The sequence below is a fragment of the Barbus barbus genome (genome assembly GCF_936440315.1).
Source record: "Barbus barbus genome assembly, chromosome: 6".
Classification (NCBI taxonomy): domain Eukaryota; kingdom Metazoa; phylum Chordata; class Actinopteri; order Cypriniformes; family Cyprinidae; genus Barbus; species Barbus barbus.
Genome location: NC_136734.1, coordinates 2551745 through 2566274, shown reverse-complemented (window position 1 = coordinate 2566274; position 14530 = coordinate 2551745). Strand labels below are relative to the sequence as shown.

The 14530-nt window shown below is 33.6% G+C and overlaps 1 protein-coding gene across 1 annotated transcript in view; it reads left to right on the top strand.

Annotated features, from left to right (window-relative positions):
- LOC306871638 (LIM/homeobox protein LMX-1.2-like) overlaps positions 1 to 11435 on the top strand; it is a 40593-nt gene extending 29158 nt beyond the window's left edge. The window contains exons 3-8 of the mRNA XM_079419703.1: positions 6943 to 7175; positions 7253 to 7431; positions 7822 to 7899; positions 8705 to 8771; positions 8873 to 9037; positions 10563 to 11435. Of these exons, the coding sequence (XP_079275829.1) occupies positions 6943 to 7175; positions 7253 to 7431; positions 7822 to 7899; positions 8705 to 8771; positions 8873 to 9037; positions 10563 to 10720 (880 nt within the window). The 3' untranslated portion in view covers positions 10721 to 11435. The remainder of the gene's footprint in view (positions 1 to 6942; positions 7176 to 7252; positions 7432 to 7821; positions 7900 to 8704; positions 8772 to 8872; positions 9038 to 10562) is intronic.
- Positions 11436 to 14530: the final 3095 nt, after the last annotated feature.

Here is a 14530-nt window from a genome sequence, read left to right as displayed (position 1 = left end):
AGTCCTGCTGAGCTGCTAAACAGCGACGTCTGCTTTACATCAGCCAAACCAACATGGAAACGGGCCAGATGAGGAGAGACACTCATTAAACTGCTCCAGATTTAGGGGAAAGGAGGGTTAGGTCAACGCTTAGGTTACTAAATTAGAACTTTGGAACTTTGTGTGTAATTTTGAAAAGTATGTAATTAATAATAATTTTATTTATTTTATTTTTTTGTGTTTGCCCATTCAAACCTGCTGCAGGGTGTTGCCATGCAGTTGCTAAGGTTTTCAGAGTAGTTTTTAGCACATTGATATGGTATTATTTCATTTTTTATTATTTTATTTCTTTTTTATTTATTTATATTTTGCTAGCTTGCCTACCTACAGTAGACAGCATGTTTGGGCATGAATATGCCTGTGATGGCAAATAATACTATCTAGACTATATAAGACCATTATTATTATTATTATTATTATTATTATTATTATTATTATTATTATTATATATTTATTTGATTAATATAACAAATCAATTTTTACATATATTTTTAAATGTTCTATTTATTATTATTATTATTATCAATGATATTATTTTGATGAAAATTCTGCACATTTACCCCCAATTGTTTTTTTTGTTTTTTTTTATTGCTTTGATGAAAAATCACTCTATTTATTTATTTGTTTGTTTATTTTATTTTATGAATATGCCCATGACACCCAATAATGATGTCTAGCTAGGCTACATAAGACTATTCATATTTTGTTATTAATTTTCCATATTCATTTTATTATTATAACTCATTCATTTTTAACATTAATGTTTTAACATTCTTTTTCATTATTATTTTGATGCAAATTTAGCACATTTTCCTCATAGTTCATCATTGCTTTGGGGAAAAATTTGCTTTCTCATTATTTCAACGCACTTACACTTACTACCATGATGTATATTTACAACTGTAGTTTGCAAATTTATTATTTTATTTTTCTGTATTCTGCTTAATTTTCTACATTATTTTAAAAATGTATTTAATTTAATTTAATTTAATTTAACTTTATTTTATTTTATTTTATTTTTGTAAGTTTGCCTACCTCTACTGTGTTTTTGGGCATGAATATGCCTGTGATACCCAATAATGTTGTCCAGCAGGGTTGCTCAGCACTCGGTTTTGAACCACAGCCAATAAGAAGCTGAGAGAGAATGGACTCATTCAGGCCTGTGGTCAGATCTGGCTTTGATAATGTGGCCCGATACTGCACAGATGCTGCGGCCAGGGTTTCTTCTACTACCTACACAAAACCTGGACTTCTGAGAGACCATATTCAGACCATGAGCTAAGATCTGTTCTGGTCTGTAAGAAATTACCCTCTAATCAGCTTCTAGGCGCTTCTATTTCCTAATAGACGCTGAAAATGAGGCTTCCAGTAAGGGTTTTAGGAGCACTTATGTCATTTCAGAACTTTTTAAGCATACGATCTGTAGAAAACCATCTGTTTCAGTGCTTAAAGATCTGAAGAACTTACAAAGTCTCTAAAAGACTGTATAGCTCAACTCAAGAAACTTTTACAGCCACAGATAGCTGTAAAGCAAGTGTAGCACAGTGTTGTGTGTGTGTGTATGTGTGTGTGTGTGTGTTGTATTTTGTATTCATGCTCCATTATTCGCTCATACTCTGTTTGCTGTTGTGGTCGAGCTGAGTAAACTCCAGTCTGAATAGAGCTGCCAAACTCAGGAAAAGCAGCTGTCCAAACACACACACACTGTGTACCTGCTGTATTCGATCGCTCCCTTTCACACACTCTCTCTCCTCTTTCTCATCTGATTACATCTGTCTTCTTCCTACCCTTCACTGCTGTTGCTACTTAAAGGGACTTTTGTATATAGCCTAACTACTTTTATTATAGGGTATTATTGTATTATTGGGTATGCATATTCATGCCCAAAAATGCTGTCGAGGTATGCAAACAAACAAACAAACAATTGGTCAATCAATAAATGAAGATGTTTTCCCATTAAAGCAGTGATAAAATTGGAGGAAAATGTGCAAAATTTGCATCAAATTTATAAAAAAAAAAAAAGTAAAAAATGCATGTTAAAATCAATTACTTGTATTAATTTATATTAACTAATTACTATACAAGACCTATATAATGGCTATATAAGACCATTATTTTTTGTATTTATTTATTGCAATTTTTAATCTTTTTTTGCACTATGAAAAGTTTATTTATTTTTTCTTAGCATTAGGCTTAATATTCACCATCCAAATTAAAATGATTTGTATTTAATAATTTTTTTTCTGTTTTTATTTAGCATGGACATAGAGATTTTATTATTCATCCATATCTAATTTTTCATGGTCTTTTTTTGAAAGATAACCCTGACGCGCTTCCTTTCTGCTTCTCTGTGTTTATGTTTTGATCTTAATCAGGAATTGAGCATGTCTGTGAGCGATTAGCATGCTAATATGTTTGGAGCGGTGAGGGATGAGCTTCAGGAGATGTTGTATCGGGGCCGGAGTTTACTCTGGGGCCACAGACAAACACTCTCTCCCTTTCTTACAGCTATCTCTCTGTGTTTAACTTCAGTCTCATTAGACACAGCTAGTGCTAATTCACACAGCCGAAAGCAGAATAAATGGTCTACATGATTAACTGTGTTATGTTTGGAGCGGATGTTGTGATATTAAATAGATCAGCCTATTAAAGCTAGTTGTAATTGAATAAAAGAGACAAGAAGCATCATATTCAGAGAGCTTGATCACTTATTTTTTATTATGCAACAATAGTTGAATACCTCTCTAATCATCTTCCTAGATTGGGGTTTAAAAGGAAATTAATATTCTTTTAACTGCACTCAAATGAGGACAAACTGTGAACTGAATTGAGGCTAACTTTGCTGACACTTATTGAACTGAATTTGAATCATCATTAAACTGAATTGAGCTGAATAATAATAACACTATTGTATTCTGAGCTGGTTTACCACTGACATTTATTTTGTTTCATAATTTATGTTTTACAGCCTTATTTCCCTGTTTTATTAATGTCAAGCTGCTTTGAAACAATCTGTATTATATAAAGTGCAATAGAAATAAATGTAGTGCAAAAAAAATATTTTCTTCCTCATTATTTTTGTTTTGTTTTCCAGTGCAAATACACATTCTTAAATCAAGATACATTTAGTTAAGAAGCAAGCTTACTTTTCTGAAAAATACATAAAAATTAAGTGACTTTATGTTTACATCAAAACAAAAATGGGGTCAGAAAAAGAAACTTGTTTAAATGTATTTTTCTGACCCCACTGGCAGATATTTTTGTCTTGTTTTAAACATAAACTTACTTAATTCTGATCATTTTTTCCAAACAATCAAGTCATATTGCTTCTAAAGTAAATGTGTCTTGATTAAAAAATGTTTAGATATTTGTACTTGAAATCAGGAAAATCTTTTTCAAGTAAATTATTACTGAAGCAAGAGTTGCACTTCCGACACTTGATACATCCGAGACCTTTTGAATTTTATAGAGGAGAGTGGATGTGGTTAATATGCTTTGATAGGACCAGAATACAGTAAAATGTGGTAAATGTGCCAGGCTTGTGTGGACTACAGGGTATTTTCCATACAGTACCTTCAGAGGAAGGCTCCAGTGTTTAATGACATCTTTAGCTCTTTTGTAGTGCACATGCATCTGTGCTGTATGGATGTGGAAGAGACGGTTGGAAAAATTAAACACTCCCACACACACACACACACACACACACGCACACACACACACGCACACACACACGCACACACACGCACGCACACACATACATTGAGAGGCCTGCAAGTCCATAATGGCATCAAAGGGCAATGTAAAAAGACTGGTTAAAAAGGATATAATTACTTTCAAATGACGTACCAGTTACAATTGAATACATGTGTATGCGGAGACTGGCGGATTTTAGGGGATTGCTCAGGTGAATCTATTTATGTATTTTTATATTCATAAGTAAGAAACATAACTAATGAGATATTTTTTTCTCCTAGACAGTAGTGAGTATCACTTATTTAATAAAAATAAATAAATAAGTGAACTCAGTAGTGAGTTCACTTATTTAATAAAAAACAAATAAATAAAATTGAATATTATTTTTTAAACATTATTTAAAAAAAAAAATTGCACTATTGTTTTTTTATTATTTTTATAAACTATAATTATTTATGTGCTCAGATTTGCCATTTAAAATATTATTGCATTTTAATGCAAAATTTGTTGCAGTATTATTAAAATATTTATTATTACATGCACATTTAAATGATCAATTATTACATTTAGATAAAAAATATATATAGAAAATTAGTTTTAAATTGTTAAAAATATTATTACATTAATTAAAATATTATAATTAAAGGCCATTAAGATAATTAATTTTTTATTATTTATATTAAATTAATTTAATGTGCAATGTGCTCAAGATGCCAAAGTCTTGCAATCAAAAGTAAGAGATAAAATCAATCATTTCTCATCAAATTCTCCAAGGAGCGAATGATCAGAGCTGCTCCACATTCATTTTATGAATTTGTGGAATTGAGACAAAGTTTATGCTTAAATTAAAAACATTAACCTCCGAGCAACACATTTTTCCTGAATATCATATTTTCCCATATATTTTGTCACCTGTATTGAATTGTATGTGATATCTTCATGTTTCTAACGCACTTAAAGCAGATCTTAGAGATGTTGTTATGAGTGATCTCTGGTCTTAAGCTCTGTGTCTCAGTCGGCTGGTGTTTGGAGATGTTTGCTGGTTCTCCGTAAGCCCGATCAGACACGTCTGCGCTCCACAACTTTGGTGGCAGCAAACGAGGGATAAATTATTGTTTGTGTTTGTTACATTTCTGGTCTATAGCAAACAAATAATGTGATGTGACTGACAGAGGAAGCAGGGAAACTTCCACATGTGCGATTACTAAAGATCAGCAGAAGATGGAGAAAGAAAAGAGGTTTAGGTGAGAGGACTGAACTCTTTGGACGTGGTGTTGCTCAAAGGTTGCTCGTTTTGGCTCAGTGGAGTCCTCTCTTTAATTTATTCTCAACATTGTATCAGTTTCTTGTAAAATACCTACTGTTTAAAGGTTTGGGGTCTGTACTATTTTTATAAAGTTGAAAGAAGTTTCTTCTGCTCACCAAGGCTGCATTTATTTGATCAAAAGTGCAGTAAAAACAGTAAAATTGTGAAATAGTATTACAATTTAAAATATCTATTTACTATTGTAATATATTTTAAAGTTTAATTTACATCTGTGATGCGAAGCTGAATTTTCAGCAGCTTCGGTGTCACATGATCCTTCAGAAATCATGCTAATTTTGGACTTTTTTATGTTGAAAGCAGTTGTGCTGCTTCATATTTTTGTTGAAACCATGATGCACTTTTATTTTCAGGATTATTTAATGAATAGAAAGTTCAAAAGAAAAGCATTTATTTGAAATAGAAATCTTTTGTAACATGTCTTTACTGTCACTTTTGATCAACTTGATGCATCTTTGCTGAATAAAAGCAGTCATTTCTTCAAAGACAAATATGTCACACATTGATAGAAGAGCTACATTTCTTTCTAGCTCTTATAGCTCATATTGAGATCTTTGACTTTTCATTGCAAACTTTGGGATTCTGGCATAGTTTGAGATCTGAAAACTGAGGTCTTTTCTCAGGAGAAACATCTGAGAAGCAGGAGGTTTCAGCAGAAGTCTCCTTCAGTGCTGTCTGAGAGAAACAATAGAGATATTAAAGAGATCTCACCTGTGATTTTCTCTTCCCGGGGGGTCCGTCGCTGAATACTGACTCCTCGGTAAAACTCTTTTGTGCGCCTCAACTTCATATCTTGAGGCTTATTAAAAATCTCTTTCAAAATCATAATCAGGAGCGTAGCACTGCCAGAGCGTCTGGTGTCAGTCACGCATTGATCTGTGCGCCTGTGATATTTATGGATGGACTTTATTGGTGTGGGAGAAGGCCGAGCTCTGAGGGAAGATCTGCTTAATGCTTCAGAATTATTGAGCTTTGCAGAGAGTCTCACGTCAGGGGGTTTGAGTATTACACCAAGAAATTACTAGCTCTTGTGCTTTGCTGTTTCACACCGTAGCCTACTTCGTATGATTAGGACAGGAGGTCCTGCTGTGTGTCATATTCAAATCTGTTTTTTTATTTACTTGGTTTAGCCCTTATTTGTGATTGATGGTCTAACCTACAGTACTGTACACAAGTTTTTTAGGCTTATGAAAGCTCTTCTCCTCGCCAAGGCATTTATTTGATTAAAAATACAATAAAATATTGTGAAATATTATTACAATTTAAAATAACTGTTTTCTATTTGAAAATAATGCATAATATAATTTATTACTGTGATCAAATCTGAATTTTCAGCATCATTACGCTAGTCTTCAGTGTCACATGATCCTTCATAAATCATACTAATATGCTGATTTGCTGCTCAAGAAACATTTCTGATTATTATCAATGTTGAAAACAGTTGTGCTGCTTCATATTTTTGTGGAAATTGTGATACATCACTTTATTTCAGGGTCCTTTGATGGAAAGAAAGATCAAAAGAACAGCATTTATTTGGAATAGAAATCTTTTGCAGTCACTTCTGATCAATTTAATGCATCCTTGCTGAATAAAATTATTTAAAAAAATATCTGCTTTGCAGCTAAAAAAATGGTTTCAAACATATTGACATGAAACCACTTTTGGAATGCATTTACCTTTATTTATATTAAGTTATCTAGGCCTATTATATTATTGGCTAATGTTATTTATCATCACCTTAGACATGGTTAACTAAAAAAATGTATAAAAATTTAAATTTTAATATTTTGGCATAACATGCACAAGGGAATTGTGCACAATAAGACCAGAAACATGTTTTAAGGATTTAAAAAGCAATAAATGTATGTTTTGTTTCTCCTCATCAGGTTGTTTGCAGCCAAATGCAGCGGTTGTCTGGAGAAGATCGCTCCCACAGAGTTTGTGATGCGTGCACTAGAAAGTGTGTATCATCTAGGCTGCTTCTGCTGCTGCGTGTGCGAGCGACAGCTGTGTAAAGGAGACGAGTTCGTCCTGAAGGAGGGACAGCTGCTGTGCAAGAACGACTACGAGAGAGAGAAGGACCTACTGCACTCGGTCAGCCCGGACATGTCTGACTCTGGTGAGAACAGCGCTTTCCTATCCTCTCGGCTCAGCTGCTCTCCATAGAACGGTGATTTAAAATGCCTGTTTCTGCAGACAAAAGTGAGGATGAAGATCTGGATGTGAAGCCAGAGAAAGGAGCAGGAGGTCAGGGCAAAGGCGGTGATGACGGCAAAGACCCTCGCAGACCCAAGAGACCTCGCACCATCCTCACCACCCAGCAGCGACGTGCGTTCAAGGCCTCCTTTGAGGTGTCATCCAAACCCTGCAGAAAGGTGAGACCTTCTTCAGAAGATTTCTAGAGGGAATACAACCAAATTAAGCCATTTCAACTTCTTCAATGTGAAACCTGTGCTTATCTACCTGTAGAGGAACATTAGATACTTCTAATCCAGTATTATACAGCACTCTATGGACTATTTGATACATATTGCATGCAAAAGTAGCAAAACTATCAACCATCTGATGCATATTGCATGTGAAAATGGCAGAAACTCTGGACCACATTATGCATATTGCATGTAAATATGGCAAAAAAAAAACTATGGATCATCTGATGTGTATTGCATGTAAAAATGTAAAAGCACTTCATTCCGTTGTTCCAATGTCTGGGTATGTGAGACGACTTTAAATGAAATAATATATTGATGCTTGTGTTATTTCAGGTCAGAGAGACGCTGGCAGCTGAGACCGGTCTGACTGTTAGAGTCGTCCAGGTGTGGTTTCAGAACCAAAGAGCAAAGGTGTGCATGTCCTGAGACCTTACCTGAGCCAAAGTCAGGGGATTTCTGTCCTTTAATGCCACGAATATCATTGTCCTTGGATAAAGAACACACATCCTAAAATTTAAAAGGCAGCTATATATTTTCAAAGACCCAATTTGTACTGTAAAAAATAATATTATAAATCTGTGTTTGTTTGTTTATTTATTTAAATGTTTTTATTTATTTATATTATTCAAATTATATATTTATTTGAATAAAATTGACTTATTTGAATCAATTTATTGATTTATTGATTTAAATCTATGTTTTACATTGGCTACATTTTTATTGCGTGCAAGGTTTTTATGAACTAAAACTGAAGTTATTAAAACATTCCGTAAATTGAAATAAAGCTGAAATAAAATAAAACATAAATATTAGATGAAAAACTAAAACTTATTTCAGGTAGTTCCCAAGGAAACATTTCTGATGGTAAACACATGGTATTTGGTCCAGACCAAAGCAAGTAAATTAGCGGACTTTCCCAACTAAAACTGAACTTAAACGAAAATGAAAAAATAAACCTAAATAGTAAAATAAAAAAAATGACAAAAAAATAAAAATAATAAAAATAAAAAATTGAAAGCACAAAAATAATAACTAATTCAAAATATAAAAAATCAAATAGTAAATTTAAATACAAATAACAGTGCCTGAGTGTCCCTGAACCCTGGTTGGTAAACCCCTGGCCTAAACAACTCTTTAATATAATTCATTGCCCATACAATCATTTATGATTTTAAAATGTATTTAATACTTGTCTGTTCCTCTTTTTTCCCGTCAGATGAAGAAATTAGCACGCCGACAACAGCAGCAACAAGAGCAGCAAAACTCTCAGAGACACGGACAAGGTACTAAACACACACACACACACACAGTCTCTCAACATATGCCAGTCTTTAGCCATTTTAACCCTGTTTTCTGTTTCCAATAACTCATCTGTTTTCTGCAGATGTGATCTCAAGCCGAATGGAGAATCTGATGAGCTCTTACACGCCGCTGGCTCCGCCTCCACAGCATCAGTTAGTGTCCATGGAGGCCAGCGGATACAGCACAGACCCGTTCCAGCAGGGCCTGACCCCTCCGCAGATGCCTGGAGATCACATGAATCCATACGGTGAGCTTTCTCTGGAGTAAAACTCACATCCCGATGCATTTCTCTGCTGTGATATTGACCAGAAGCGGCTGCTAACGCCACGTATGGGCCCAATAAAAATAAATGTGCCATTAAACTGTCTTCACCCTTATGTAACAGTGTCAATTAGTTTTTGAGAAGCCTATAAAATTACACTATAAAATTACCCGCGGCACTCCCGAGAAAGCGAGCGTGGATCTGTGGCCTGCAGACACACGATATCACATTGATGAGTGCGCTTTGTCCTGCTGCGAGTTGACGCAAATGAGTAGTTTATATGCACTTTTATGTAATGCTTTATGGGCCATTACAGCTTTGAAAAGCAGATGAGAGTCTGCTGGGTAATCATATTTCTATGGGTACGGTAAACTGCGTCCTTGAGGACTGAACAAACTTTTGGACTAAAAGCTTCAGTTCATATTTGTTTATTAGCATGGCCAATTCCAATTATATTATGGCTAAATAGTTGAAAACCAATATCCAGAATCAATTTGTAAGGTCTCATGAATATTATTATACATAGTAGTGCTATTATATTTATGAAAAATATATTTTCTCACTTGAGAATGAATGTCTGTGAAAAGTTTTGTAAAGCAGGATATTAAATAACTTAATTTGCCTGTAAATATTCCAAATAGTGGCATTTATTGGTTGACCTAATATTAAGACATGGAAAAAAGTGAATGTTGGTGAAACATTTTGCTCAAATTAATTATGTCTGTCTCTAATCACTATTACTATTACACTTTTTATATTATCATAATGCACATTACCATTCAAAAGTTTGGGGTCATGGTGATTTTTTCTTTTTTTTAAAGAAATTAACGTTCATTGTTAACGATGGTCTTTGGAAGAAGGAAAAGAAAAGAATATTGAATGTAATTTAATTTTATAAAGTAAATTTTCTTCAAATTAGCGGTAGATGTAGATTTTCTATATTTAAACATTCTTAGTGGTTTTAAATAACTATTGTGTAAAATGTTATATTTTATTAAGGATTTCATGTTATTTATTTTATTCAATTCAACTGGATTTTATCACAAAGATAAAATTCGCTTTTAAAGAAGAGTAAAGACATTTTTAATTTTACAAAAGATTTTTTTTTTTTTTTTTTTTTTTTTTTACTTTATATTTGTCAAAATATCCTTAGAAAAAAGTTTCATGGAAGCAGCACAAATTTCGCCATTGAAAAGAAATATTTCCAAAATCAGCATAAAATGAATTCTGCAAAGCTGCTGAAAATTCAGCTTTGTGTCACAGGAATAAAATATATTCAAATAGAAAACAACTATTTTAAATGGTAATAATATTTCACAATATTACTGTTTAAACTGTATCAAATAAATGCAGCTTTGGTGAGCAAAAGAGACTTTTTAAAAAAAATCGAATCGAATTTAAAAATCAAACCGATCTCAAACGTTTGAACCCCAATCACATTTTCTTCGAAAATGCTGTTTTGTGTGACTTTTTCGGGTACCTAGACCTCATTTTTGTTGTTCTTCTTCAGGAAACGACTCGATTTTCCACGACATTGACAGCGACACGTCTCTGACCAGTCTGAGCGACTGCTTCATGGCCGCGTCAGAAGCCGCGTCCCTCCAGACCCGCGTGGGAAACCCCATCGACCGCCTCTACTCCATGCAGAGCTCCTACTTCGCCTCCTGAAACCAAACCCTGAGACTAAACACCCACAAAAACTACCTAGCAGCCAGTCAAACCTCCAGTAAAAGGCCAACTAGAAAGACGAGGCTGTAAGGACAAGAAAACCAAACTAAACCAAACGACTCGCGCTACAGATGAAACCAGACCTTGGCTTTGCTGAGGAGGTCTTGAGTCTAACCAGGTTCAGAGATGTGCTGGCCAAGCCTATGTGAAGATGGGATGAGATGGTTTTCATCTAGACTTTGTAGAAAAAAAGTCCTAACCAAATATTTCTAGAGGAGCTACAGGACATTTACTGCAGTATATTGAACCAACAAAACAAGTTTAGACCGTAAATAGACAAATGCAATACATGCAAAAAGTTGGAAACACTGCATACGCTACAACAAATGTTGTTGTTGAATATGGATTTCAAAAGAAACTCCTGCCGAAACAGCTGTGTGTTGATAAAGACGACTCGCTATTTATTACGTACATGTGCCAAGTAAACCTGCAAAGCTTTATTTAAGACAAATTGTGTTAGAGTAAGTACCATAAACATCTCCATGTAAGTCCCTGAAGAGAGTGTAGTATTACTGTTGATGTTTAAAGATGTATATGTTTATTTCGCTGTGCTATTTATTTGTCGTTTGCATTCTTGGGCATTGTAGAGGATGCATTTTTGCTCAAACTTGCTAAATTTACCAAAGTTTGTTGGTACTAAAAATAAAGGAATTTTAAAAAATCTTGAACTTTTTAATTTTTCTTTTAAAATCTTGTCCGTTTCACACATGTATGGTTCATTTTGGCCTGTAAATATGCTTTAATTTTACATTTGCGATATTTGAAATAAATAAACAATGAACAAAGAAACAAAAAATAAGTTGTAGAAAGAGATGTGTGTTAAGAAAATAACTTGTAATTTTTATTTTAAAATATTGTTCTTTTTACTCACTTTGGCCTCAAAATATGCTTTAATTTCACATTTGAGATATTTGAACTAAATTAAAGCTGAACAAAAACTAATGTCAATTGAAAATAGTTCCAATAATAGATGATGTTTGTATAAAAAATATTTTAAGTTTTAATCTTTTCTTTTAAAATATTGTCCATTTCACACATATATGGTTCATTTTGGCCTCAAAATATGTTTTAATTTTACATTTGAGATAATTGAAATATATATATATTTTTAATTAACAAAGAAGAGTTCACTTTGGACTCAAAACATGCTTTAATTTTACATTTGATATATCTGAAATTAAAAATAAACAGAATAATGTGAATACTAGGTTCAGTAAGAGAAGGTGTCTGTATTAAAAAACAACTTGTAATTTTAAAATTTTCTTTTAAAATATTGTCCATTTCCCACATATGGTTCATTTTGGCCTCAAAACATGCTTTTATTTTACATTTGAGATTATTTGAGAATAATGTGAATTGAAAATAGTTTTAGTAAGAGATTTTTGTGTTTTCTTTGTATTTTAATCATGATTATTACGTGGATAAACCAGCCTCTGTTATTCTGAACTTCAGCAGGTTTCCATGTCTCATGAGATCCACGTTACAAAGCAACTTTAATGAACAACACTGCTGAACTTTGACCCCTGAAAGCCCCCACGAGGACCTTCAGCGCTGTGTTTTTCAACCTTTAAGAGGCTCTCATGCAGAGATGTTTGCCTTTGGGATTTTTCAACTCAAGTGCGCATTCCTGTGTTTACAATAACAACAAATTTATTATGCATATTATTTCAATATTTATTTTACATATTCAGAGATATTTGTATGTTTTCATTTTTTTATTTAATATTTTTAATAACAATGCCAGATGCAAAAAGAAAAAAACTGTTCTGTACTGCAAGGTCAACTCTTTATTATAAATATTGATAAATTGACTATTCAACTTTGATTAATTTTGTCCAACAAATTTGGTTATTTCCATCATGTTGCTTACATAATAATCATATTTGCATTAATAATTATCCATTTTGTTCCCAGAGATGGGCACAAATACATCAAAATGTATTTAAAATAAAAATAGAAAATGCTGTGTGGAAAAATGTATTTAAATACAAATACAGTATGTGGTATTTTGAAAATACACAAAATACATTTGAAATTAGCCATCCAGTGAAGTAACACTATTAAGGCCTGTTTACACCAAGAGCAATAATTATAAAGGTAACTATATTAGTGTACAATGCAGTTGTGTCATCTGTCACTAAATGCTCAAGCTCTTTAAAGCAGATTCCGATTGGCTGTCAATGTTTTTATCATTCATCGTTTTTTGTGCTGTTATGGTTATTGTGGTGTGCTATCTTCTATTAACTTAGCTTTAGGATGTACTCACACTAGGGGATCTGATCCGTGCTTGAACACGACTCACCCCCAAAGTCCAGTTCATTTCACAAGTGTGTCTGCTCTGTACCGTGTCCAGTGCGGTTCGTTTAACCATGCCCTGACCCGCTTGAAGAGGTGGCTCGGGTGCAGTACACATGTAGTAGATCTCTAACCGTGCCGGAGCATGGAACAGTTAAAGGTGGGGTATGTCATTTTTCAAAAGTCGGGGCCAAGTACCAAAACAAACTTGTAGCCAATCAGCAGTAGGGGGCGTGTCTACTCATGATGTGGCGGAGAGAGCGTTCAGTGAACAGCCGAGCCGAGTGACAGAAAGAGATACATATCTACGATTTTGACTTTAATAAGATTTTCCCAGGAAAAGCATGAAAGTGGCATGTTTGAGCTAGTTGATACAGGAAACCAGCAGTCTAATAAAGAGATTGATTGGCAAAAACTATTTTATGTATTTTGAAAATACAAAAATACTAAGCTTAAATGTATTTAAATACAAAATACATTAGATTTTTTTCAAAGGTATTAAAATACCGCCCATCCCTGTTTGTTCCTAATGTTTTGGAATGTTGATAGCTGCTAAAAGGATCTTCTTAAAATTCAGGAAAGTATCTAAAAAATGGCAAACTATTACAGTTTGAAAGTTGACATATAGTTTTAACACAATATCGGCGCTGTTTTCTTAAAACATTAAAAACCAAGCAATGTTAGGACAAAAGACTATTAATTTCATATAAAATACACAAAGTCTAATAATGATTCAACCATTATTCTAGTTTGTAAATCTATCAAAAGCATCTGATTTTGACCTAAAACACAAAAGTTTGCCTTTATTTTATGGCATGAGCCAAATGCTCATAAGGAGCTGTTTCCGTGGAGTTTATTGAGCATATTTTAATTAGACGGTGACACACTACTTTGATCTTTTTGTGTAATTATTGTAAATTATATAAGGTAATATTTACCCTTCACCAAGCCAATATCTTCCTGAGTTTTTGTGTCTCAGTTTGATAGGAATAACCCAATTTGCCACGGTTGGTTTAAAGCAAACAAGCATGTTATTGACTAATGAACTATCTTAAACAAAGAGTGCACACATTCACGCCGAGCTTTACATGCATTCAGCTGGAAATTACAGTACAAGACAGATGTCAATGTGTTTTCCGCTTCACAGAGCACAGCAAATCTTCACATGTCATATGCAGGCCAGACTGAGATTCATGAATGTCAGACTCTTGATTTTGACAGTGTTCCAGCATCAGATCATATAGTTTTTATCATTGTGTTTTTTAAATGAATTATTTAAAAAAAGCATCAAAAGCGTTAAGGTCCTAAATTTTTACATGCATTTTTTTCATCATCGTCACTCACAGAAACCTGGCACACTGTGTCAAAATGCTTGCTACGGATGCGAAAAATGCTGAAAATCTATCCTGATCCAAATTTTTTTATGACGGACAAAAGTTTCAGCGGCAGTGTGTA